The sequence below is a fragment of the Rhineura floridana genome, chromosome 19 (genome assembly GCF_030035675.1).
Source record: "Rhineura floridana isolate rRhiFlo1 chromosome 19, rRhiFlo1.hap2, whole genome shotgun sequence".
In the NCBI taxonomy this organism is placed as follows: domain Eukaryota; kingdom Metazoa; phylum Chordata; class Lepidosauria; order Squamata; family Rhineuridae; genus Rhineura; species Rhineura floridana.
This window is the reverse complement of record NC_084498.1, coordinates 25,885,775-25,912,091: the sequence shown is the minus strand read 5'-3', so window position 1 is coordinate 25,912,091 and position 26,317 is coordinate 25,885,775. Positions and strand designations below refer to the sequence as shown.

Below are 26,317 nucleotides of genomic sequence, written 5' to 3'. Positions count from 1 at the left end.
ACAAACCTAATGTTTGCCATTGGTTAAGTGAGAATTATGTGAAGGATCATTAAGTGCAACTTCAGGTACAAGCTGAAACCTCAGAGTCAAAAGTACGGGGTGCTTGATTTAAGGTAGCTTCCAAACCCTGTCTGAATATTCATCCAGACTTGCTTGCACAAAATTTTGCAGGGAGGTTATACAATGCCAGTTGTTTATTGAGCATTCGGGGAGATTATATTAGGGTCATGTTGAACAATTGTTACCCCACATTTTCAGTGCATTTTTCGGTCACATTCTTTACTGGTTTTTTCAAGTGCATTTGTTGCACAAGAGTCCCATTTTAATTCCATTTTAAATGGAACTGAATTCCAAATCCACTTGAATTGCATGACCTGAAATTGCCAGTATGTAACTGAATCCCACCTGCAAAATAGCACAGATCTGGAAGGGCTCGTAGTGAGCATAGAGAAAACCTAGTAAAATGGACATTCATCTGGGACATTCATCTGTGGCTACAAAATCTATAGTAAGGATAGGGAAGGGCATACTATGGTCAGAATTGTTCTCTGCATCAAAGAGGCCGTAGTCAAATAAACCAGAAAAATTAAAAGGGACAAACTTCTTCACAGAATCATGGTGGGTTGCAATACCAAGCCGCAAGAGTAATTTAGCCCCAAAGATATACTATCCCAAAAATGCTTAGAGTGATCTCAAAATGGAGAATGAAATCAGGGAGGCATCCAAAAGAGGAAGTGTTATAGTAATCACCATCATATAAATGTGAGTTCTGGTCATGACTATGAGTTAAATTTCTAGATACCCTTAATGACTGGGTCCTAGAAGATTTAGCCATAGAAGTGACCAAAGGGTCAGGGAAAGCAACCCTGAACTTAATCCTAAATGGTGCCCAGGAGTGGCAAATTCAAGTCAATTACACTGAATGGAAAATCCAAGCAAACGATGACTTTACAACAGCAGCTGCAAAAGAAAATCCATGCTAGGGATAATTAAGATAGATAATTGATGATGCCTAAGCACAAATCTATGGTGCCACCACACTTGAAACATTATGTACAGTTCTGGTCAGTGCGCCTCAAAATGGATATTGTAGAGCTGGAAAAGGTGAAGAAACTTTACACCAAAGGAAGATACATAATGTATTTTGCTGATACACAAGTTTTGGGAAATGATCTCATCTGCTTCCCATCTCTAGGAAGTTGCTCAGAAGCCAATACAGTCAATTCGTTAAAAGATATAAAAAAGGATTAGCAACTGCACCCTATGAGAGGAAGCTGGTGTTGTGCTTTTTGTTAAAAACAGGGCCAAAGTTTCTTTGGGCTTCTTAAATTATCTAGACCCAAGGGCTCTTAGGGTGCAAAAATGGATGGACCTAATGAAGTGCAAGCACTTAAATGGGGGAGATGCAAGTCCTTGCTCAGCCTGCCCCGGTCTACACCAAGAGTGCGTTTTCCTCATGTACATGGTCTGACTGTGCAAGTGGACAGTGGAACAATGTGCAGCTTTGATTTCTACAGCTGCGCTCTTACATCGTTTCTGTACCACAAATACTGAGCACTTCACAAACATTTACATAAGTTTATCCTCAACCCCTATGTGAGGTTTAACATTTATGGATTGAGCAACGATTCTGAAAGCCTTGGGAAGGGCCGTAACTCAGCGGCAGAGCGTCCGCCTTGCATGCAGAAAGTCTCAAATTCAATCCCTGGCCTCTCCAGATAGGGCTGTGAGAAACTCCAGATGCGTAAATTTCCAGTATAATCACACACACACACACAAATAGTGACAGTTTCGAGGCTCCCTTTGTTTGTCATGTGCGGATGGCTCGTGGACACTTGCATGGAATTTGAAATATGCCAAAATCACGCCTACAATGTGGCAGGGCTTAGTGTGTTGGGGACGTGGCAGTGATGCCTACAAGGAAGCCAAAGTAATGCAGTTCGAGCACTAGGGTTGGAATGCAATTAACTGACTGCCTATTGCAGGAACGGGGGACCTGTGGCCCTCCAGATCTTCTCAGACTCCCAACTCTCCCAGCAGCATGGCCAAAGATTGTGGGTACTGAAGCTCAACTTCTTGAAGACTACAGGTTCCCCACCCTGGACCCATCAAATTTAGCATGCCTTTGGGTAATTGGGCAGCCTACCTTTTTCATTGCATCATTGAGTCACCCAATACCAATGAGCAGAGACAGGACCACTTGTACCCTAGCCCAGAGTTGACACAACACAAGTATATGTCATCCTACCTGGCTATTCTCTAGAGCAGCCTTCACTAATCTGGCACCTTCCAGATGCTTTGGATTACAATTCCCATCAGCTCCGAACCAGCAAAAACATCTCAAGACTTCTAAAAAGCTCAAGTCTCCTAGGAAAGACTAGCTTTTGTAAATTGGCACAATTCTGTGACTTCTCTAATAAATTATGTGCGTTTAAGACACTCAGCAAATCTGACCTATCAAATACCATCCTTGGAAACACTGCCAGATACAAGTCATTCCTTGCCAGGGGTCCTAAGCAAATTATAAACTTCTCATGTGGGTCTCTCAATCTCTCTCATATACGCAACCAGAAGCAGAAGCAGCCTTGAGCCCAAACACTGCCTCTATGAGGCTCCCACGCATCCTAGACAGAGCGCTTAGACTTGTCTGATCAAGCCACATCTCACGATGCCTCAAGGACTTTGGCGACGCAGCATCACAGAACTCATATTCATGCCTCCACAGGCATAGAGTAGGATGATTAATTGCCTTGGGAGAGAAGCCAGGTGCTCTGATGCACTTATACCAACAGGCTATGTATGCCCTAGTTTCCATCTCTCCAAATGCACTGAAGATTCTGAATACAGGCTTTGAGAAAAAAAATTGTACTCTAAGGCTGCTCAGTCAGAATTTAAGCACTGGTTATTACAGAGCACTAGACTGCCTATGGATTCAAATGTTTACCTGATAGCACTACATCCTTACAACACTTCACATGAGGCAAGCACACCTCTCACAAGCATCAAGGGGCACGAAAGCAGATTTATGTATAAGACAGCAATGAGGGTTTTCCACAAAATATTTGACTGCACCATGCTCAAATTGCATCAGCGCTGCTCCTCACTTTGGCGCACTGGGAGGAAACCACAAAGCTGGCTTAGTGTTGCATGTGAAGCAGAACTTGCTGTTTCCCTGCACACAAAGCACAAGCCAAAGTTTGTCTGGGGAAAACAAGCACTGGTTTGCAAATAATGCTACACCCAGCACTGTGGTTTGTTCCCTTCCAGCTCAGGAAAGAGAGGAGTGTGATGGATAGGATTTGAATAGCGGGCCCTAGCACAGTGCTCGTTCACAGTAAATCATAGTTCATGTAAGTTATGGTTTGCCTTGCTGTGTGCACAGGGCTATTAAAGTACATTTTAATTTTCTTAATAAAATTATTTTTTTTAAAAATAGTTAAGTGGCAGAGTTTGGATGGGGACAAAAATTGAAAGCCCAAAGCCTAGTGTAACATAGAATCAAACTGAATAATAAGCACATAGGCAATGCTATGAGCTGGTGGCAATTGGTTCAAGGCTGGGGGTTGGAGCAACAAAGGCCTGCTGTGCTTATTACAAAAAGGACAGCCACTGGCCCACCTACAAGCCCAAGTATCTTCAAGGAGAGGTTGAACTAATCCTAGCATTGCAGTAATTATTCTCAGAATGCAATTCTGGAATTTATTTTATAGAAATTTGCAGAGTTATGGTACTTGGGTAAGAACAGTACTTCTAAAACTCAACATACCTTCACATACATTTAAAGGATATCTTTATTAATACAGTAATACTATTACTGTTACCATAGCTGTGGTTTTTACATTTATTGTCTGAATGCTGTTGGTGAAACAAGAATGCATAAAAGTATCAAGTGCACATCATAACTCGGGTATAGCCGATGTGGTGCCCTCCAGATATTTTGGACTCCAGCTCCCATTATCCCTGATGACTGGCCATGCTGGCTGGGGTTGATGGGAGTTGGACTCCAACAATGCGTGGAAAGCACTACATTGGCTACCCACGTGTGAACTAGCCTTTGTAGTTTTTTTATTCGTATTAGATTCTTGTAGCAGAAAGGAGAGAGAAGAACATTCTGCATTATATTATTTATGGTTGTCAAAGTGTTCCAAGAACTTGGAGACAAAATTCTTTATTTGCAGGTATTTCTTCAAAGCACATACAAAAATGTTGGTTAAACAATGACTTCTCCAAAAGCCATTTTCTTTTTTGAACTTCCTGAAGGAGTTATATTTGTTGGCTTCGTTGCAACAAATGTAAGAATTCCATAGCATCTTAAAAGACTTAAAAGTTATTATGGCATCAGCGCCTGCCCAGTGTGCCAGCCAGTACCTCTTATGGCACCTGTGAAAGGTCTCAGTAAATATCCCCTCAAAAAAACACAATGCACCAGAGAGGCTGTTTGCTCTCCCTGCTCAGTTCCTGTTTGCCTTAAATTTTGAATATGCCTTAAATGTGCTCACATTTCACTGGATGCCAGGACTGGATGCCCACCTGCCCATCCATTCCAAATATAGAAGTGCAAAGAGCTTCTCTCTGTGAGTGAGCACAGCAGTAACTGATGTAGGTGCCTTTTTCCCTATGGATGAGGTGACTGATGCGGGCGCTGGGAAGGGATGCCCATGTCATTTTGCGGTCCTGTCTCTTTTTTAGCTGCTATTGTCCCACACAGCTTTACTTAGTTATTTCAGCATTTATAGTCCTGCCTTCCATGACTAGCTCTTCCAAGGTGGCTCGCAATATATATTAACATTCATAGCATAATTACAATCTGTAAAAACACAATCTGGGAAAGTGCTCAATCTGGAAGATGCAATATTTAAGTAAATTGACTATGCCTATGTCATTCTGTCCTTTTTCTGTCCACCGGCAGAACTGTCCCCATCGGGCCATCCTGGGCGTGTTATGATCCTGCAGATTGTCTCTGGCGGTTGTGTTGGCTTTCTACAACGTGAGTAGCAATTGTATTTTTATAATTTGCTGATCCTGCAACTCAGCCGAGAGGGAAACAGCTATGTATTTATATTTGCAGAATCAGCTTCTGGATGACAGTGCTGTAAAAGTAACAGTGAGTTTTTCATCCTACATGTTTCCGTACCTCTAGCAGTATTATTAATCTGCATGGGGCTTTGTCTTAAAAGAAAAAATTTCAACACACTAAAACCTCACAGAAGTACTGTAAAGTATGTTACAGCAAGGTTAAGTGCAAGCAAGGAAGCATCTTAAAAAGACAACTAAAAATCTCAGAAAGCCAGATTAACTGAAGATTCAACAGCTAGTTTTTCTCAAACTGGCAATGCTGTGGGAGAGGGAAGACAAACCTCGCAGAAGGTTTTTAAAGTAAAGCAAGTTCTTTTTAAGAGCTAGTTTTGTAGAGAGAGAGAAATATAGGCACTTGTACAGTTACTGCACTTTAGATAAACTGCTGCCAAAGTTCCCCTCCCTTATTTTTCAGGAGACTGTTCCAGTTAGATATGCTTTATAGTTGTACCTAAGACAGATAGGTAATCACCTACGTTATGAGACTATATTTTACAGGGGTTGAGTTGTGGAGTTTATAGCTCGGATAACATTGGGTGTAATCTGACACTGCTTAGTATATATTTGTTATGCATTATGTACTTTAGTTATTTATTAGCATATATTGCTTACTATTAATTGTATATAACTTTTTTATTGCTTGGAAAGGGTTGTATTCAACTAATTTCTACTCTTGATCCAGTGAAATTAATGAACCTAAATTAGTCACATCTCTTCTATTGAAGTTCTCTTCTATTGGTCTACTCTGAATAGAATTAGTGTTGAATACCATCTATGGATATTATATTACGTATTGACTGTCCCGTGGTCTTTTGACAAAGGGCGGTATGCAAGTTTTTGAAATAAAATAAATAAATATTGCAACATTCTGTTTAATCAGTCCTTTCAATCTACACGACTTAAACCTAGACATATAGAATAATTTAAAACATACAAATATATAGTAATATATGTAGACTGCGCTTAGTTTCCACCAAGAGCTGGGATGCCCCATTCTCTTTTATTATTATTTATTATTTAATTAATGAATTTGTATACCACTTCATACTTGAAAAGATACCTCTAAGCGGTTTACAGTGTTGGGGGGGGGAATCAAATCAAATTACACATTTAAAACAATACAAAACATTTAAAAGAAACCATCTTAAACATTAACATATTAACATTAACAATAAACATCACAAAAACCAAATTACACATTTAAGAAAATACAAAACATTTTTTAAAAAAATCTTAAACATTAATATAACATAAAATAACATAATAAATCATAATCTGTACCAATTGCAACTTCCGATCCATTTCAAGGGCAACCCCCACAGAGGTATCATTTACAGCCACCAATCCATGGCATGAACAAGGTCCCTGGAACCCAGGTCACTTCAACGGAGCATCACCAACTTCTCCCTAATAGGTCTTTTGTCCACATAATCCCTTCAGTGAAGACAGAAATTTCCTGTTCGTTCAAGTGTGTGCAGAATTGCCAATAAACTTGGCCTTGCAAATGGACTTCTGCCAAAAGCATAAAGTTTGCTGTGTGCCTACATAGTGTTTTATACTAGAGAAATTCCACCTACTCAAAACAAAGAATGGGCAGAACAGGAGAGTGAGATTAACGTGTTTTGGGAAGGGGGACAAAAAGTAGCCTCTTCTTCCACATGCAGTTTTCAAAAAGCAATCCATGCGCTGGTTACTCCTAAGATATCCAAAAGAAATGCACCCTGCCCCATCTTTCCTTGCAGACTGGCTACCAATGCATTACCAAGTACAAAAAAATTAACACAATCCAAAGTATGGAATCTTTGCATTAGAATAGGAAGAGACTTGCTTTGTTTCCTAATTCAAAATTCAAGAGACTTATTTGGCTTCACAAATAGTTTAGATCTTTAATGAGCGGTAATCTTTTTTCATCTGTATCCTGCCATATTCAGGACTTTAAATTTCAACTATCACTTTTTTCTTTAGTCAGTTCCAAACAGCAATCATACAGATGTTTTGGAGTACAACTCCAGTCTGAACATGACACAGTGCGGCCAGGTTGCTGCCAAACAAGAGCAGAGCTGCCAAATCCAATCAGATTATTGATCCAGGTTTCTGGCAGTGCAGAAAATAAAGAATCAAGTAAGCCAATGACACTGAGCAGATAACAACACAGTGTAGACAAGGGTGGGGAAACCTCCAAGACCTCTCTACCTGCTCCCTGGGATCCTTCTTAAGCCATGCCCCTCTTCCCAGCCCTCATGGGCCGTCTGCTTTGTACCTTCAATGGCTTCTGCCTAGTTGGAATGTGTCCATGAACCCTGATTTGTTTTATTTATTTAACAAATTTGTACACTTCTTCACAGCCTGAAGCCATCAAAGTGGTGTACAACATGGTTTAATCCCCACTCAGTCATAAAGCTTGCTTGGGTGATCTTGGACCAGACACAGTCTCTCAGCCTAACCTACCTCACAGGTTGTTGTGAGGATAAAACTGGGAGGGCGAGGAAGAACAATTGTATGCCACTTTGAGCCCCTTGGAGGAAAGGTGGGATATAAATATAGTAATAAAATGCCTAAACAAGACTTTAAAAGTGCAACTTTTTAAAAAAAATAAACCATTCCTACAAAGTCTAAAAACAATAAAACAATTTCTGCAGATGTACAATTAATAATCCTTAAACGACTGGGTCACACTTCAGGGAAAGTCTCCGATGATGGCTCCTTTCTTGCTTGCCTGGATAGTTGTAGGAGGAGAGCGAGAGAGAGAGCGTGTGTAAGTAAAAAAAAAACCTGACTTTTGCCTGGCTACAATGAAGCCTCCTGTACAAAGATGTCACATCCACTGCCACATCCACTTTGGCTTCTGGCCCTGCTCACCACTGGCATGTGGCCCCCAGAAGGCTGCCTACAAGGGAATGTGGCCCTCAAGCTGAAAAAGGCTGTCCTCCCTTGAAATTCACACACCACTTGTTAAAGAACACTTTCAGGTTATGTTTGTTTTGCTTAGTATTATCTAAACAGAGTAAACAAGGGATCCACTGTCTTGTTAACACTTTAAAGGCCATTTTCCAGATTTGATAATTTAATCCTACCCACTCAATACACTGATTGAAGATCAATTTCAGTGAATCAAAGGTTAGTGGAACAGGATCATAGCTTTGACATTAATATTTGCAAATGCATGATAGTTTAGCCAAACTTCAAGAGCAAGACCTTCAGTAATTCTTTGACCAACTGTTTTACTTCTTCAAAAGTAGGACAAAGGCCTAACTAACCCCACCCCACCCCAGAATGCAATTTCCTTTCAGACCCTAACAGAGATAGCGAGTCAGGAAGAAAGAAATGCAGTTGTTAGTTCAGGGTATCAAGTAAGAACTACTTCAGTTTTCCCTCAAGGACTGGATTGGGCATTTGACTGGTAAAAAAAGAAAAGAAAGATTTGGTCAGATAATGTTCAAACACTGACGCTTTAATCATCAACAGAGCTGATACTTATAACCAATTATTTTTGTAAGTTGACTATTAATGTGGGGCAGTTTTGTTTTTTTTAATTGTAATGAGTTATAACAAGTCTTGCTGGATATGATTTCTATAAATATGAATGATTCACTGAACAGTTCTTGTCTCTGGCATTTATCCTACAATACTAGGCTCAGCCTACAGCTACATTTTTTTTTAAAGGAAATTAAAAACAGAACGAAAGCAGCAGCAAGTATTTAAAGACAACAACTCAGTTGTGATAAATCAAGGGTGGGAAGCTGTGGAATCTCCAGATGTTGCTGGATTACAAAAGAAGCTCTTTTTAAAATGCATTAACTTAGCTCACTTTTACAGGCAAAACTTCCTTTAAAACATGTTTAGCATTCTGTCATCCACCTGGGGCAGAGATGTATTATATTGGGCAGTTAACACCTCAGTGACCAGAAGACTCTCAGCACATGGAAGTATGGGACAGAAAAAGGTTAAATGTGTTTCTAAAATTGGTACCCCCATGCCTGAGATCACCATTTACCCCATCACAATTATATAACATAGCAAAATCTTGCAAAGTTCCCTAGCGTATAATTATAGTTGCTATGGCAACACCTTTTACTATGAATTGTAGTACAGAACTGATCAGAACCACAGGAATATATTCTTTGCTTTAGAGGCAGAGAAGCACCTAAAATTGCAAAGTCTCTTCTGACACCTTAAAGACTTAGCAAGTTTAGAATGAAAGCACGTAACAACAAAATGGCATAAGCCAGGAATAGCCAACCTGATGCCCTCCATCTATATCTTCCATTGTGACTGGCTACCAGCCATGTTGGCTGGGGCTGATAAAGTCAGAGTTCAACAACACCTGGAGGGTACCACGCTTGCTACCCTGGGCAGAAGCTTTCGTAAGCTACAGTCCACTTCCTTCATCAGATGCTTGAAATGTTATCCAGAGTTGCAGATACATATATACATGGTTGGGTGGGGAAATTGTAAAAAGCCAGGTCAGAGGAAATGAAATGCAGAGAAGTACAGACAGTGCATATATACTTCCAGAGCAGCGGTAATTCACAAAACAGTTTTTGATGAGATAGAAATCCTGGCATTGGTAAGCCAATGAACACCTATAACGGTCTCAGTTCTATCCACACATGATAGCACTGAAATGCCTGATATATTACAATTTAGTGGTTTCATATTGCAGTTTCCCTTTGAAGCTCCATCTTTAAAAATAGCACATTATTGAACTATAACCACCATTCATCCTGGTCTAAAGTGTTTACAACCAACGCAAGAATGCACATTCTGGTGTATGGTAAGAAACCATGAACCACAGTTCTAGAAAGGAGGCGACCTCCTGACTAGAGGCCTCCAAGTAAGCAATTTCCCACAAAGCAATCCCATTGAAAACAGCAATGACAGGCCTTACAAAGTACAGATGAAGGATATAGCTGGTAACAACATTCCCATCTGTGGATGCCACCACACTTGATCTAGGGGCAGGGGTAGCCAACACAGTGCCCTCCAGATGTTGAACACCTACTCCCATTAGCCCCAGGCAGCATGGGCAATGGTCAGGGATTATAAGAGTTGAGGTCCAACAACATCTGGAGGGCACCACATTAGCTACTCCTGATCTAGGGAAATAACAGCTTATTTTCCTAAGTGATGTGTTGGAAGGAACACAATACATCTTTATTTAAAAGGACTCCTCCAAAATGAATGAGCCAGAATTCCCTCAGGTTCCAAGTTCTGTCTACCCTCCCAATCTACCCTCCAACCCAAAATACCATGATTATCTAGACGCAACCAAGTTGCCTCTTCACCTTGCTCCAACACAGGACTCCATTCCTTTGTACAACTCTAAGAATGCTAGGATTTGCTATCTCGTAAATAAACTGTCTTTCACTATTTTGATGTTGCCTTTAAATGAACTGTGTGTTTTTTCCTAGTGCTTTAATACTCTCCAATTCTTGATTAGATCAGTCTAAAAGATTCCTAGAAGTCCATCTGCTGTGCTAGACAGGAGTCCAGGACAGCAGCAAGGATCCACTCACCAAGAATAAACTGCAGGGTCCAAATGAATGATTGCTTTGCTAGGGTGGAGCATGAGGAATTTCATGACAAGAAACTTAATTGTTAAAAATATCTCTGTGAGCATCAGTCTAGAAACAGAGCCCCTTTGTGGTATCTCGACACAGCTGGCAGACAAAGGTTAGTCACGTGAAACCATGATGAGAAGGGCTCCAGGACTGCATTTCAGGCAAAGCAGCTGCCTCTGTAGTTAATGGATACTATGAAATACTGGCCTGGTTCACACGTCATGTTAAACCATAGTTAAAGTTTAACTATGGTTTAAAACACAAATGAGCGGCATGCTGGTGAATAGCTTTGCTTTCCCCCGTTCCCAGACGCTCTGCACCATAAGCAACAAACCACAAACTTTAGCTTGTCATGTTGTCTGAGCCTGGGCTCTTGATTTCTTCCTCTACAAGTTCAATTTAAGGTGCTGTCATTGACTTATAAAGTTCTAACAGCTCGTGGTCCCAAATTCTTGACAGTCCCTTTCCCACCATGAGCCAGCCCCACCTTTTAGACAAGATCAAGGAGGTACCCTCCAGGTGTTGTTGGACTACAATTCCCATCAAGTACTCTTCAAATACTTGAAAAAGACCAGGATCTCTTCTCAATCATCCCAGAGTACAGGACATGGAATAATGGGCTCAAGTTAGAGGACGACAGATTTCGACCGAACATCAGGAAAAACTTCCTAACTGTTAGAGCGGTATGACAATGGAACCCATAACCTAGGGAGGTGGTGGGCTCTCCAACACTGGAGGCCTTCAAGAGGCAGCTGGACAGCCACCTGTCAGGGATGCTTTAAGTTGGATTCCTGCATTGAGCAGGGGGTTGGACTCACTGGCCTTAGAGACCCTTTCCAACTCTACTGTTCTAGGATTCTATGATAAATAGCCATATTTGCTGAGGCTGATGTGAGTTGTAGTCCAACACCATTACTACCCCTGATAAGAAGGGCCCCCTCCCATTTTTATTTATTTCATTTATTTATTTCATTAAACTTATAGACCGCCCCATAGCCAAAGCTCTCTGGGTGGTTCACAAGACAAGAAACATCAAAAATACAATAACATGTGACAATATAAAACACATTAAAAGTTTAAAATGTTAAAAATTAAACAATGTCAGCGCATACTAAACATATTAACAAGCCTGGGTGAAGAGAAAAGTTTTAACCTGGCGCCGAAAAGATAGCAACGTTGGCGCCAGGCGTATCTCCTCTTGGAGATCATTCCACAGTTCGGGGGCCACCACAGAAAAAGCCCTTTTCCGCGTCCCATGATTTTTAAGTACTACTACTGAAAAAAGCCTGAGGGATGGTGGCCTGGTTGAGGGGCTTTTTGGCTGTGGTGTCCTGTTTACAGAACTCCTTGCCTCTGGAAAGCTGTCAGGTGTCATCTGTACCTCAGTTTCATTGGGTAATGAAGACATACAGATCATATTCACTGGAGTGATTTCCATTTCAGAAATGTGATAAATAAGCGAACGTTGGCAATTTCCACTCCCGTTTCCATTTTCATCAGAAATCTCCATCATCTCTTCTCCTAACCCACCTCATGCTTCCCGTTCCGGGTGCACTCCTGCTCCTAAGTTCTTGCATTTGCCCCTCTCTTTCTGCCATGTCACAGATGTTGCCAGATTAATAATGTGCACTTCTAAGGTGGTGTTTCAGTCTTCTGTAACATATCAAGCAAATACTGCAACACCGCCAGAGTGCATGTACTTGCTTGTCAACATTTGGCAAGTTATTGCTATAAATACTATGACAGCACATTCTTGAATTTTTGCAAAGGCAAATATAGCCACACTTGAGGACGTTAGCTAAATGGGGCCAGGCACAGCTGGAGGATTCCTTCAAGGACTGCAGTTGGCACAAAGGGCATTTCTTAAGATGAATTATGTAAAAAAATTCCACACACAAAGTCGGTTTCTCTGAGTTCTCAGTTCAGATGGCTATCCAAGTGCTTAAGCTAGGCTACTAACTCCACTGACATAATGGTTATGTGCAATGCTGCTCTGTAAGCAAGTCACATATATCCTATAGATTCAGACGTGTGAGGCACTGGGCTGGGAAGAATTCTAGCCCTTTGTTTCTCTCTCCCATTCCACATTGAGTTGCTCAAACCTGATCATAGCAAATGTATGTAACGGAGGTTAGGGTGAAGCGACTACTTTGATCTCCTCCAAAGTTAAGCAAAGACAAAGCACAGCAGTACTCAATGTTAAGTCTGGTAGACATTGAACAAAGCATACTGCCAGCCTCGTTGTGTACAAAAGAATGTAAGAGCCCTGCTGGATCAGACGGAAGGCACATCTAGTCCAGCATCATGTTGTCCCCGTGGCCAACCAGATGTCCTAATGGGAAGCCCAAAAGCAGGACCTAAGTGCAACAGCACTCTCCCCTCCTGCGGTTTCCATCAACTGGTATTCAGAAGCATACTGCCTCTGACAGTGGAGGGCCCTTGTTAAGTCATCACTCCAAAAAACTGAACTGCAGCAAGGTCCAGTCCTTTCACACAAAGCAACAGGGGCTAGTGGCCCTGTTCCAACTCACCAACCCCTCCTTTTAGAGACTGCCTGGCCACTGTTACTCACACACCCTGCTAACCCTCCAGGTTAGACTACCATAATGCACTGCACATGGGAATGCCTCTGAGGCAGCGTGAAAACCACCATTCAAAAACTAGTTGCCAAGTGGGGCCAGGCAATGGGACCATAGCTTGCTAGTGCTAACACAACTGCACTGGCTCCAAACCCCTTTCCATGCACAATTCAAAGTGCTTCAAAGCCTTACGCATCTTGGGGCCTGAAAGCTGCCTTCTCCAACATGAATTGTGGTGATCCTTGGAGGCCGTCCTCGGGGTGCCCCATCTAAGGCACAGAAGGTGGCAATGCAAAAGAAGCATCTCCACAGTTGGGGCGCCCCTGTTTATTAAATGCTTTCTCTAGGGAGTCTCACCTGGCACACACTTTGATGTCCCCTCAGTGCCTGGTGAAGATTGTTTTTATTTTCCCAGGCCCTGAAGTCTTCGGATTTTTTATTGCATTGTTTTATTCAGCTTTCTGTCTGCTGTTCTTTTGGTTCTACTTGGCTAAACCCACTGAAATTTATGGACATGGCTAACTGCTCAGGCATCCAACCCGCTTAGCATCAAAAGAGAGGACTGTGCACAGGTAGCCAGCAGAAATATATGTTAAGTGCAAGTTTTTATAACCAAGAGTTGAACTTTAATATTAGCCATCATCTTTGCTTATATAAGCATGAAGCTTCAGCCTTTTTAGTTATTTACTTAAAGAATTTCATATCCTGCTCTTCAGCCAAGAAAGGCTCCCTGAGTAATTTGGAGATTAAAAAACAAATAGATTGTCCCTGCCTCAAACTTTCAGGGTTGTATCCAGTGCTAAATCTACTCAGAGCAGACCCACTGAAATTGACAGGCATGGGTAATTTAGATTAACTAATTTCACTGGATCTACCCTGAACAGAATTTAGTTGGATACAACCCAAAATCTGGGGGGGGGGAAAGAGCCATCACAAAAAGAAAATATTTTGGGAGGAAGGAAAAAATAAGTACACTCAGGTAAAGCTCTTAGTTACAACTTCTTCTATGACCATTGGGGTAGCAAAGCTCAAGGACAGAGCCCCAAAGGTTGCTTGTCTATGAGGTGTGCTGATGGAAGGCTTCTACCAAGAGCCAGTTGGTGAAGGGAGGAGGAGCCTGCATTTCATCACATTTTGTGGGAAAGACTCCATTCCCTTGATGATGGAAGAGCATGCAGCCAACTGGCAGATGAAAAGCTATGATTAAGGTATCTGGGAGTAGTAATCAAACACCCACCCAAATAGAAAGCATTACGAAACATTTCTTGGAATACGAGTGGCTAATTGCTATTGCTGGGCTCAAGGAGGTGAGAAGGCAGCTTCTAAGTTTTTAATTCACCTGATGCACTGAAAATGCCACAAGAGTAGAGGGTCTCCATGCACTCAGCCAAAGAATGACTACATCAGCCACAGAGGTATAGTTCCACTGTGAAATATTTTGGTCCATTCAGTTAAACAAGCTGAGTCTCTACTCAGCAATTACTGAAATCCTTTATGTTTGCTTGTTAAGAAGGTGCTCTACCTACTATGCTCTACCAAAGTCTCTGTAGATCAGGGGTGCCTAACCTGTGGCCCTCCTTAACTACAATATCCATAATCCCTGGCCATTGGTCAAGTTTGCTAGGCCTGATGGGAGCTGGAGTCCAACAACATCTGAGAGCCACAGGTTAGCTGTCGATAGGAGGAAGCACTCCTGAATTGTGTGTGTGTACTGCCTTCAAGAGGCAGTGACTGGCCCAAGGTCACCCAGTGAGCTTCACGGCTGTGTGGGGATTTGAACCCTGGTCTCCCAGGTCATAGTCCAACACCTTAACCACTACGCCACGCTGGCTCTCACTCCTGAATTAGGGTTGAACAAATACAATGTACGCCAAATAGGAAAGAAGAAAACTCAAATGCAATTTAGCAGCGGTGACTGTTGCTCTTAGAAATGGCTATCTAGATACGGTCAGAATGTCAGATTAGGCCTTGGGAGACCAGGGTTCAAATCCCCACTCAGGAAAGAAGCCAACTGAGTGATCATTACCTCTCAGCCTCATCTACCTCACAGGGCTGTTGCGAAGACAAAATGGAGAGTGGGGAAAAGCATGTACGTCTTCTCCTTTGGAGGAAAGATGAGATATAATTGTAAAGGTGAATAAAACAAAAATGGCTCAGGCCTCCTTGTAGTCTTCTTGCTTTCCTAGCTTCTCAATATTGCTTTTCTGAGAATCTCAGGTTATGGAAACAAACCTGATTACATTTGCTACCCGACTCAGGGAAAGGTCATTCTCAAACCAGCATGCAGTCTCAACATACAACGTTGGTAACTGGATTAGCAATAAAGTGGTGTTCTCTCACCCAGAGTGTGTGTTAAATGGGATGATCGTTTGGAGCTCCTTTCTGTACAAGAGGTTTTTGATTTCCAATGCATCCGAAGTGTTGACCAGGAACACTTTCTGTATAAAGCATATTAAAACCCTGCAGGATACAATACGAAAAGCTAGCATTGTGTTTTAGGAATCCTGCTTGGACAGTGGGGATTTTCACACGATGCATCAATAGCATCAAAGGCTAGAGGTAAATTGGTACATTCATTTTGGATAAAAACTTTTTCCTTCCTTTATTCATCACGGACGTCAGTATTTCAGCTCTGAAAGAAACAAGATCATGAATTCACTGAAGCAACTAATTCACGGGAAAATTAATGCCAATTGCTGGGAATCTCAAGCAGGGAAAGTTGGTGTTGCGCTCAGGTCCTGCTTGGGGTCTTCCCTTTGGGGCATCTGGCTGGCCACTCTGAGGACAGGATGCTGGACTAGGTGGGCCTCTGGCCTGATCCAGCAGGCTCTTCTTATGCTCTTAATAAAGGGATGGTCCATACTAAAACTATCAGACAGAAAACATATCCCAACATTTTTCACACTCACAAATTGCACCAGGCCCAACAGCTTTCCTCCCTCACAATTTACAGCACATTCTCAACTGCCTTTAAGATATTATGAAGAGAACAAAACTGATTTAAAAATATTCTAATCTGGAATTCTGGCAACCTAAATGCCACTTTCAAAAGGAGCTTCACATATGTGTTTTTTTTTTATTTGCTGAAGGAACATACGGAAAGCCTTTTGAAAGTAAAGAATCAGACTGATCCATCTTGGGTAATTTAGACTGCAGCTTGTTCAGAAGATCTCCTGAAAAGGCCAAAGATCCATTTGCTAAAAGCATATGAGACTTCAAGGTTAGCAAGAACTTACTTCTATGTTCAATGACAAGCACAAAACAAAATTCCCCATCCTACCACAGCTTCACAAAATAGTCATGTTTAATGGTATTCCTTGAATGCTCTTACAATTAACAAGTACTGTTTTAATTACTGAATCTGAAGAACAGTTAAGAACATCAGAAGAACTTTGCAGGATCAGGCCAGAGGCACATCTAGTCCAGCATCCTGTTCTCACAGTGGCCAACTAGATGTCTCAATGGGAAACCCAAAAGGAGGATCTGAGTGCAACAGCACTCTCCTTGCTTGCAATTCCCAACAACTGGTATTGAGAGGCATAGCGCCTCTGGCAGTGGCGACACTGCATAGCCATGATGGCCAGTAGCCATTGATAGCCTTATCCTACATGAATTAGAAGTGGCACCCCTTGCAAGTTGCCAACACATGCAGAAATAGCTCCTCATATGGCAACACAGCAGTGCTTGTTCTACCAAGATAATGTCCATTGTAAGACCATAAGAATGCAGGGACCAAAAAAAAAATTATATAAAGCTGCTCCCAAACTGCAACGTATCTGACAAATACTGGTTAACTCTGGAACAGCAGGAAACCTTCGTAGTCTCTCATGTGCGACCATTTTCTGGCAATAGTTACAAGCTCTGCCGTATTAACTCTGGAAAGTTTACATAAATTAAGCAGCAGAATTCCCATATTCAAAGACATCTGCACATTGCCAGCAATAAGTAATGGCATCATGTAGTCCTCAAACGTTTCGCAGCTGCCCCAAGCACCAGCCATTCAGCCACTGCTTCCCTTTCCCACAGCTTAATATAGAGAAAAACAGAAAGGAGTAGAAAAAGAGGAAGGCCAAACAAGAGATGGATTGATTCCATAAAGGAAGCCACAGAGCTGAACTTACAAGATCTGAACAGGGTGCTTCATGACAGATGCTATTCGAGGTCACTGATTCATAGAGTTAGCATAACTGACTTGACGGCACATAACAACAACAAAAGCAAGATGAAGGGAAAGGCATTGGCTTCCCAGCAGCGTTTGCGTTCCCCTTTCACGCTCTCGTGCCCCTTAGGCTTGTGGCCAAACAGGAGCAAGAGTCCTGCTTTGTATTGTGAGCAATTCAGATGTTCCAGCAGTGAAGAAAAACAAAAATATACAAACACTTGCTGCCCCAGGAAGAGGTCTCTGCGTAGCACCATAGCAGAGGTCAAAGACCCTGTCACTCCAGTTTAAAACCAGTCCACTGGCAATGCTACTCTAGCAACAAAGACACACAGACACCCTTCTCTCTGGAAATTGAGCACAAGGACACGAAACTATTTTTCCACCTTCCACCTAGTCCTCATTCCTCTCCCTCTTTGGTCCTTTTCTTTGTTTCGCTACCCTGCCACTCCCCGCTCTGTCTTCCCCACTGTCAACTCCTAGGGGCAGCAACTTGCCCCTTCTGGTTGCTGTTATTACAAAGTCCTTTCGTGTGGAACTTTGAAAGGCACTGTGTATTTTCACTATGACAGCACCAATGACACAACTGATTCTGCGACTACAGCTGCTAATTCATCTACAAGAGTCCTGCACTGAAGGCACGTTTCCCCGGTGTCCACAGGAGAGGCACGCTAGTGCCACACTACTTGCAGAAGCTGCATAACATCATTCTCCATTTGTGACTATTCAGACAGCACATCAGCACACAGGCACAAGCTCACCTGGTGACCACCATTTCCCTATGGAGCACAGGAACCCAGAATGCTGCCTACGTCAGATCACCTAACTCAGTACTGTCAACACTGACTGGCAGTGGCTCTCCCGATTTTCAGGCAGGGGTCTTTCCCAGCCCTACCTGGAGATGCCATTGGGGACTGGAGCTGGGACCTTCTGCATGCAAAGCAGGTGCTCTGTCACTGAGCTAGTGCCCTTCACTACACTGAGTCAGAGCACGGATCCATCAAGCCCAATATTGTCAGTGCTGGCTGGCAGCACCTCTCCATGGCTTCAGGCTGGGTTCTCTCCCAATCTTTCCTGGAGATGCCACTGAGGGTTGCACCTGGGACCTTCTGCATGCAAAGCAGGTGTCCTGCCACTGAGCTACAGAGCACACATACCCTCTGAGTAGGTGGGCTGTTGCTACTGAATTACTGGGGTGAGGGGAAGAGCAGCAGTATTCAGACAGCCTCTGACCACTCGCACCACTTGCTACCACAGCTACTACAGCAGCTGTGCAGCACACTCCTCACTCGACCACCATACATTACACAGCCACGTTACCATAACACCACTAATAGCAGAGCACCCCCTTCCCTTTTCATTACCCCAATCTCTGTAGTAGCCCACACACACACACCCGTAAGCTTTTTTTAAAAGTGTTTTTAAATTTGCATATTTGTTTTTAATGTTTTTAATTGTTGTAAACCGCCCAGAGAGCTTCGGCTATGGGGCGGTATACAAATTAATCATCATCATCATCATCATCATCATAAGCTTCCCTACCGACCACCCCCTCCCCTCGGCCACTACCACACTGCACCTAAAGGGCGCGCACCCCCAAACTCTCACCACCTCGGAACAAGGATGATGATGATGATGACGGCCACCCACCCAAAGCAACAAATACCACGGTACCTGTAATAGCTGAGCAGCCCGTTGCTCAGCACGAACCAGCGGCGCTGGTAGCCCTTCAGGTAGTTGGTCCACTTGAAGAGCCAGCCCTTGTACGTGTCCGGCCCGGCAGAGATGGAGGGGGCGGCGGCCGGCGAGGGGGCCTCGAGGGCGGTCGCCCCGGCCAGGCTCATGGCGACGAGGAGGGTGGGGGCGCGCGGCGGGGGCGGCTTGCAGGCCAGGCAAGGGACGGCGCTGAGCAAGGAGACCAGCCCGCGGGTGCCGGCGCTGCACAGCGGCGCGGCTGCCTTCCCCATAGGCGGCGCTGCGCCCGGCCGCTCCCGCCACTCCTCCTGGCTGCCGCGACGCCTCAGCTCTGCCGCCAGGGTTGGGGAGGGGCGGGGCCGCGAGGCACGTGACTGCGCCGGGCCACGCCCTCTCCCGGCTGGGCATGAGACGCCCCTCCCCGAGGAAGGGAAGGAGAGAAGGGCGTGACGCGACGGCGACGCACTATCTTTCTTCCACTCGCAGACACAGTCTGACAGAGGGGAGGGGGCGAGCGGCTCCCAAGTCACGTGCCTGTCTCCGCGGACCCTCTGGCGGCCGGAGAGCGGAAGATATCGCGGGAGGTTGAGGGAGGGGGCGGGGCCAGCAATTAAAACAAAAGGCGGGAAGATCGGTGCCGCTCAACGGTTCACGCGGTCCACCGACTTGCCGCGCGGTCCCTGAGGCGAGGGGACGTTCGCCTGGCTACGCAGCCCAGCAAGACGACACAAGCGAATGCTCACACGATGTTTTATTTGTTACACGTGTATTTATAACTGCCAACTCATGAATAGTATTACGGCAGTGTACAGTAAAATCGTTAAAATCATAATCATAAAATACAGAACAAATTTTATTTATTTTTATTATTTGATTTATGTCCCTCCCTTCCTCCCAGCAGGAGCCCGTCCCAAATGATGGACATTGAAATCAAATTAACTCACCAATAAAAATTCCTTGGAGAAACAAAAATCTTTCAGACTGGTGGCAATATTTATGAGAATAATTATAAATTTATTTATATTTATAATAAACAATTCCCACCAATGCTTCTCCGTGAAGCTCTTCCCTCTTCTTCCATTCTGCCTCAGTGGCCTGTATCATCCTGCATCAGGGGGTTATGGATGGTTTTACTCCATGCTTTTTTGGTTAAAAAAAAAAAAATGAGGTGGCGGTACTCATAACTTGACAGAAGACCCATGGGTGCCAGCACAAAATGGCTGGCACGGTCAGCAAAAAAAGAGGTACCGGTGAGTACTGTCACAAAAAAAGCCCTCAGGTGCAGAAGTGTGGCGAAAATGGTCATCCGTACCCACCCACAAACGTTAAGCAACCATCGGCTCTTTGCCCCCCTGGGCTCCTTTGGGATATAAATCCAATTATCAATTAATACAACACACGTGTTGCCACACTTTGTGCAAATGCAAGGTAAAACAGTCACTCCATCCAGACACTCTTTGACTCTGTATCCAACAGACTCTGTATCCAACACCTCCTAATCAGACGTGACCTGTTGAGATGAACGGACATGGCTAACTGAGGTCCAGTAATTTCAGTTGGTCTACTTGGAGAAAGACTTAGCTGGATACAACCTTTTATGACACAGTCTTATTATTTGTATTATTCACCGGCAGGTCCCAGGGCATGTTACAACAGTTTAAAATTCAACATTAAAAACAATTTGTAATTGGTTTTAATTGCTTATAATCAAATAGAGTGGACCCTGAAGATAGGTCTCAGGTGTCAGAGACAAAGATCATTCAGCAAGACGAACAGGTGTGGGGAACCACTGGCCCTCCAGATGTTGTTGGACTCCAAGCAGAAGACTCTGGCTCTTTGCCGACCTAGCATCTGTCTACAGGCCAGCTAGCCAAGTGTACCTGGAGCTGTCCATGGTCCTGACTGCTGCTCACTAGAACCAGCAGTGGCCAAGTCAGTGGACTTGCCCTGCCTTGTTATACCTGGACTTGCTTCCACCTGAGGCCACCCAGCTCAGCCTGCCTCTTCCCTGGTGAGCCCCACATCCTGACTAAACAGGATAGATGCAGGAGCTCAAGGCCAGGTGGCAGAAGCAGCTCCCCAAGATTATGGGAAAGGGCAAGGAGGCGGGGAGGTTGGCACAGGGCAAATTCACCAGCAGAGTCAATCCGGTACTTCCGCCAGTCCATTTGTGCCACGCCACCCTCCCCAGCCCTTTGTTCCTCCTGGTAAGCAACAGTGATCCACCTACTGGGAAGCTAAAGTAGCAGCTCCACCCCCCTCAGTGAGCTGTTCCTGCCAGGCGGATGTTCCAGGTCTGATCTGGAAGCACAGATAGCCTGTCCAAAACCAGGAGGAACAGCCATTGTAGTTCTGGGGATATGACTTCAACCCTGCAAAGAAGCTGGTCCCTCATGGGAGCTGTGGCCGCTGTATTTCTCCACCCACTCAGATCCTACACATTCCCTTTTTTCTGGTCTTCCTTCAGTTGCTGATGAGCGTAGAAAATGACTTTTTTCTCTCTGACATTGTCAGGCCCTGAATTGTCAGAGAACACTAGGAGGCTTTACACAGATTGACACTGACAACGGACAAGTCTTTAGCCTGAACACTGCAGACAGTGTTTGTGCCTGGTACATGAATTAATGGAATGAGCTATCACACACTAACAGCTAATTTACAGTCAGTTCTGGTGATGTCTTGACTGCAAACTTGAATAAGGATATCCACAGACTGCTGGGAGGCACCTGGAAGAAAGGAACCCATATTGGAAGACAGCCAAACACCTACTTTCCTGTGCACAAGTGTGAGAGAGATGCACAAAAAAAGAAATGTGTATTTGCCAAAATCTGGTGTGATGTCAGATTAGACTACTCAGCTTGCCAGCCTCAGCTCAGTTGTGTACAGACCAGTTTGGTCATATGAGACGGTCACATTTGTAGATACCCATGTGAGCAAAACCTTATTGGATTAATCCCTTGTAAATGTGTATCACATATCATGTGTGTTGGTTTTGCAAGTCAGGCCCCGACATCTTTTGGATGCTTGTCTGGTGGAAGCCAGTTTTTCTCTGGAGTAATATACATAAATGACACCATTTATTGCCTGTCCAGGTCATCAGTCAGCTCTGCTGATGACTCACCATCTTGGGACCACATATAGAAAGAAATAAAAAGGGCGCTTGTTAGTAGACTCTGTGTGCAGGAGGCATAAGAAGATTCAAGCCCTGGTGTTCAGTGATTCCTTGAATTCTCATAATGCCTCTTTGCTGCCTGAGTGGAGGACAGGGAGGGGCATGTAGAAACTAACCGATTATTATTATTATTATTATTATTATTATTATTTATTATTATTATCTTTAAACACCTCAAAAACAAAAAATCTTAAACATAAAACAGCCTACTGTATAAAGGTAACATGACAGTCATTGTTCTACCCAATTTTTCCTCTGGCCTCGCCCACCACTGGCATGAGATTGGGGGCTGTGAAATGGCAAACTTTTCCCCATCAACCCGTTGTCTCTTTCATAGGGTAAGTCTGCTTCTACTGAATAAGGAGACATTGCAAGGGTTTGAGAGGTCCCTCTCTGGAAAATGATTGAAACACCTGGCTGTATAAGTGAGGTTCATTCTGTCCACTCCATCAGGCCGCTCCATTCTGCCAGCACCATCAGACCTCCTCTCTATCAACTGTCACCTAACAGCAGCCATTTTCACAAGGCTACATCAGTGGGAGAGATTAAAGTCAGGGTTCATTGCCATCAGCTCTGCTCAAAGCCCAGTTTCATCGGGCACCTCCTGCCCCTGAACTGTTTTCAATTGGTAATTATAAGAACTGCTATACAGGTTAAAGAACTACTGTCTGAGTTTGTTTTTTCCTCTTCCTTCCCCGTCCCTTTTTCCTTGTGTGCCATGTCTTTCAGATTGTAATCCAATCAATCTGGACAAGCAGAGTTCAGATGTCCCCCTTTGTCCATGGGCTCCCTTTAGGCAAGTCATTGTCTCCTTCAGCCTCAATTAACATCTGTCAATAGGGAATAATAGGTTGTGGAGAATCAAATAATAGGTTGTGGAGAACTGAAAGACCAGAACCAGTCCATGACACTATGCTGCCTGATTCAGAGTAGCATGGCACCCTTTCCTGCCTCTCTGAATCAAGGTGCAAAGTATCCAAGGCCAGCTGAGGCATTTGAGCACCTGAGGCAAAAAAAAAAAAAAATCCCATGAACAACCCTCTCTGTAAGTAAGAATCCAATAATCATAAATAGGCCCAAAACTATTAGTCACCTTCTCAAAATGCTCCAAATCTGCTGTCCTCTCCTGCCTAGTGGTAGGGCCAGCCCTGCGAATGACTGTAAATCCTTTAACCATCAAAAAAAGATCCAATGAAAGGGACAGCGCAGGCTATTTGTGTCAACAAATGCTGTGAAGACCTTGCACTAACTTTAATTCCATTTTCCTAATGAGCCAAGCCAACAGGAAAACCTTAAGGTGAAAAAACTTGGATCTTCCCTACGATTTACTCTTGTCAAATGGAATCGTGAAGCCACTTCTCTAGTTTGTCATCACTCAAGTTACCTAAGCCGGCCTTGCTTTGGGTTTATATATCTCCATCCTAAGAAAGACTTGGACTTTTGGGGCTCCACCAGTGCAGAGCTTGAGGTGCCGGCTTTGAGCATGGCCCTCTGATCAATCTGCTCTAGCATCCTCTGGTATCTGCTGTACTGATTCTTCCAGCGGGTCATCTTCTTCTGCTGATCATGTACAAACTTCTTTTTCATCTGGTCACAGAGACTGCCCACCTTCCTTTTGCTGTCTTCAATGTGCCTCAGCTGTAAGAAATAATTCAGAGAGGAAACTGTCAGCAAAGTCACTTAAATAACACAGATGGAGTCCAGACAGTCCTGATCATTTACTAAGCAAACTGGACAAAAAACAGTGTATAAGTTGAAGAGAAAGGAACAGAGAGGTTGAGGAGAAAGGAACAGAGAAGTTTTGTCTTTTCAGTCTCCTGGGTGTCAAGGGCCAGCTAAAGATCACCCCCACAGGGAGTGGCTCAGGGGTTACATGCCCTGCCACCTGTACAGCCATGGGCAAGTTGCATAGTCCCAAGGAGCCCAGTTGCCCCCCAGCTGGCAGTTGCAGACAAGGAAGGGGCAGGCTTGTGCAGCTGCGGCAAGCTGAGCAGGCCCTAGCCAGCTGGGGAGGACTAGCCTCAGAGGGAGGCAATGGGGAACCCCCTCTGAATACCGCTTACCATGAAAACCCTATTCATAGGGTCGCCATAAATCGGGATTGACTTGAAGGCAGTCCATTTCCATGTTTTCATTTTTCAACTTTAGCATACATAATATCAGCTGCTATATGTGTTGTTTTATTTTACTTAGATTTAATTGTATTACAGCTGTTGTAAACCACTTTGATATTGTAGCATAGAATGTGTTTATAAATATAAGAATATACATTTTAATGACTGTGATTGTCTATTTTGCAATGAGTTTAAAATGTGATAATCTGTAATATTATGAAAATGAGATGTTTATTTGGAGTGCCATGTTTTGAAATGAACTAGACTGCATGTTTCAGTGATCTATTTATCTGTTCTTTTGCTGTTGTCTTATGACATTCAAACTGAAATAATAAATGAATAAATGAATAATTTCAGGCACTTGATTGTCTCTGGCTTCTGATATTCAGAGACATACTACCTGCGTTCATGGAGATTCAGTATCTCTATCCATTTAGCCAATAGCCGTTGCAGGACTTATACTGATTCTTGACCCATTCTGGCCAAGAATTCCTGCTACAGGAGCTCTGATGCATGGGTGGAGTTCTTTCCCCTCCTCAGCCCCACTCATTTCCATGGAGGGAACTGATCTGCAAGGACATTATGAGTGCAGAGTGCCTTTCTCCTGGATATGGGGTAGGTTTTTGGTATGCTAGCCAAAAGAAACGTTCCCCTGCATTTGAAGTGTAGCACAGGCAGGACTCATGTGGGAAGGTTCAAACACAAGCTGTACCTTAATCTCTTGCACTCGCTGGACACTGGTGTTGTCACGGATGATCACCTTAGAAAGATGACTCTTAGGTAAAAACCTCTTTAAAGTAGATTCACCACCACTGAACAAACTGCACAGGAGAAAGCTGGCTGGTTAGAGCTGCAGTTCCCTACTGCCTTCACACACGATTATGAAGAATACAGGAATAGACAGGCATTGTCAACATGGCACCTGGGAGTGCAGTGGTACCCTTAAGGTCCTCCCCTGGCACCTCCTGAAGTATCCAAGCCCTGGTCCCACACACAGCCCCCTTGATCATGAGCAGGTGAAGGTGGTTATCTTTTTTCTCCTTTCACTGTCTCAGTCCTTCCACTATATCTAGATTATAATTATACTGACACACATTGTTGTAAGGACTTTAAGAATGCATGCAAATTGCTTTGAAAACTCTGAAAGGCAACACCGTGTGTGGTGGGGGAGATATGCTGGTTGGTCACCCCCAGATTTTGTTTTAACTAACAGCAACTGCTGGGGGGGGGAGGGATTGTCAGAGAGAAGTGGTGGGGATTGGAAAGGAGGGGGAAATCCAGTTTTAAGCTGAATTGCTAGGGGGTGAGGCTTGAATGGCGTGCCATTTGCCCAATCTAAATGCCTCCTCTCCTAAGCTGTGGTTAGCCCCACAAGGAAAGTATTATTTTCTACATACATGTAATATAAAGCTTTATATTTGCATAAGTGGGGGGATCCACCTTTCCCCTCCTTCTATCATGGAACAACAAACTCTCTGCACACGCTCAGAGACAGAGCACTCTTCCAACCCCTAAAAATAACACATATCACAGACACAAGCTTTATAGTTGGGGAAGGGCGGATAAAACCCTCTTCCCCCTTCTTGCAGAGAACAAAAGAACTCTATGCATGCTCAGAGGCACTGTGCCCTAGGACTGTCTTGCCAACTCCGCCCTCGCCAAAAAAAAAGTGACAAACCCATATCTGGGCGCGGAGAGGGAGAAGAGAGTGTCACCCATGAAGCCCACCCCCCATCTCCCTGTGCCTGCCCCCCCCAACGCCCCCCCTCTTTACCTGAACAGCACGAGCACTTGGCCGACGTGTGGCTGGAAGAAAGTGACCTGCGGGGGCGGGACGTCTTCGGCCTTGACGGCCTTCACGGCGCCCTCCCTGCCCGGGGAGCGGACCGGGCTGCGCCGAGCCATGCCTGAGCAGTGCCGGCCCGCGGGAAGGACGGAGGGAAGGAGCGAGGAGACGGGCC

The 26,317-nt window shown here is 44.0% G+C and overlaps 2 protein-coding genes across 6 annotated transcripts in view; both read right to left on the bottom strand.

Moving 5' to 3' along the window:
• OSBP2 (oxysterol binding protein 2) overlaps positions 1 to 19,602 on the bottom strand; it is an 89,566-nt gene extending 69,964 nt beyond the window's left edge. The window contains exon 1 of one of the 3 annotated variants that reach the window (XM_061602643.1): positions 19,050 to 19,602. In XM_061602643.1, the coding sequence (XP_061458627.1) occupies positions 19,050 to 19,342 (293 nt within the window). In that variant the 5' untranslated portion in view covers positions 19,343 to 19,602. Of the gene's footprint in view, positions 1 to 15,556; positions 15,669 to 19,049 lie in introns of those variants that run through there. The other 2 variants (XM_061602644.1, XM_061602646.1) reach the window with 2 other exon arrangements.
• A 336-nt stretch (positions 19,603 to 19,938) lies between these two features.
• C19H5orf52 (chromosome 19 C5orf52 homolog) lies at positions 19,939 to 26,261 on the bottom strand. Of its 3 annotated transcripts, none has more exons than XM_061602379.1 (4): positions 26,131 to 26,261; positions 25,069 to 25,177; positions 23,627 to 23,880; positions 19,939 to 20,580 (listed from the first exon to the last, which is right to left on the bottom strand). In XM_061602379.1, the coding sequence occupies exons 1-4, from the start codon at positions 26,259 to 26,261 to the stop codon at positions 20,508 to 20,510; spliced, it is 567 nt and encodes a 188-aa protein (XP_061458363.1). In that variant the 3' UTR covers positions 19,939 to 20,507. The 3 variants fall into 3 exon arrangements, with proteins under 3 accessions (XP_061458363.1, XP_061458364.1, XP_061458366.1); XM_061602380.1 differs by lacking the exon at positions 19,939 to 20,580 and adding an exon at positions 20,602 to 21,796; XM_061602382.1 differs by lacking the exon at positions 19,939 to 20,580 and adding an exon at positions 21,809 to 23,072.
• Between the last annotated feature and the right edge of the window lie 56 nt (positions 26,262 to 26,317).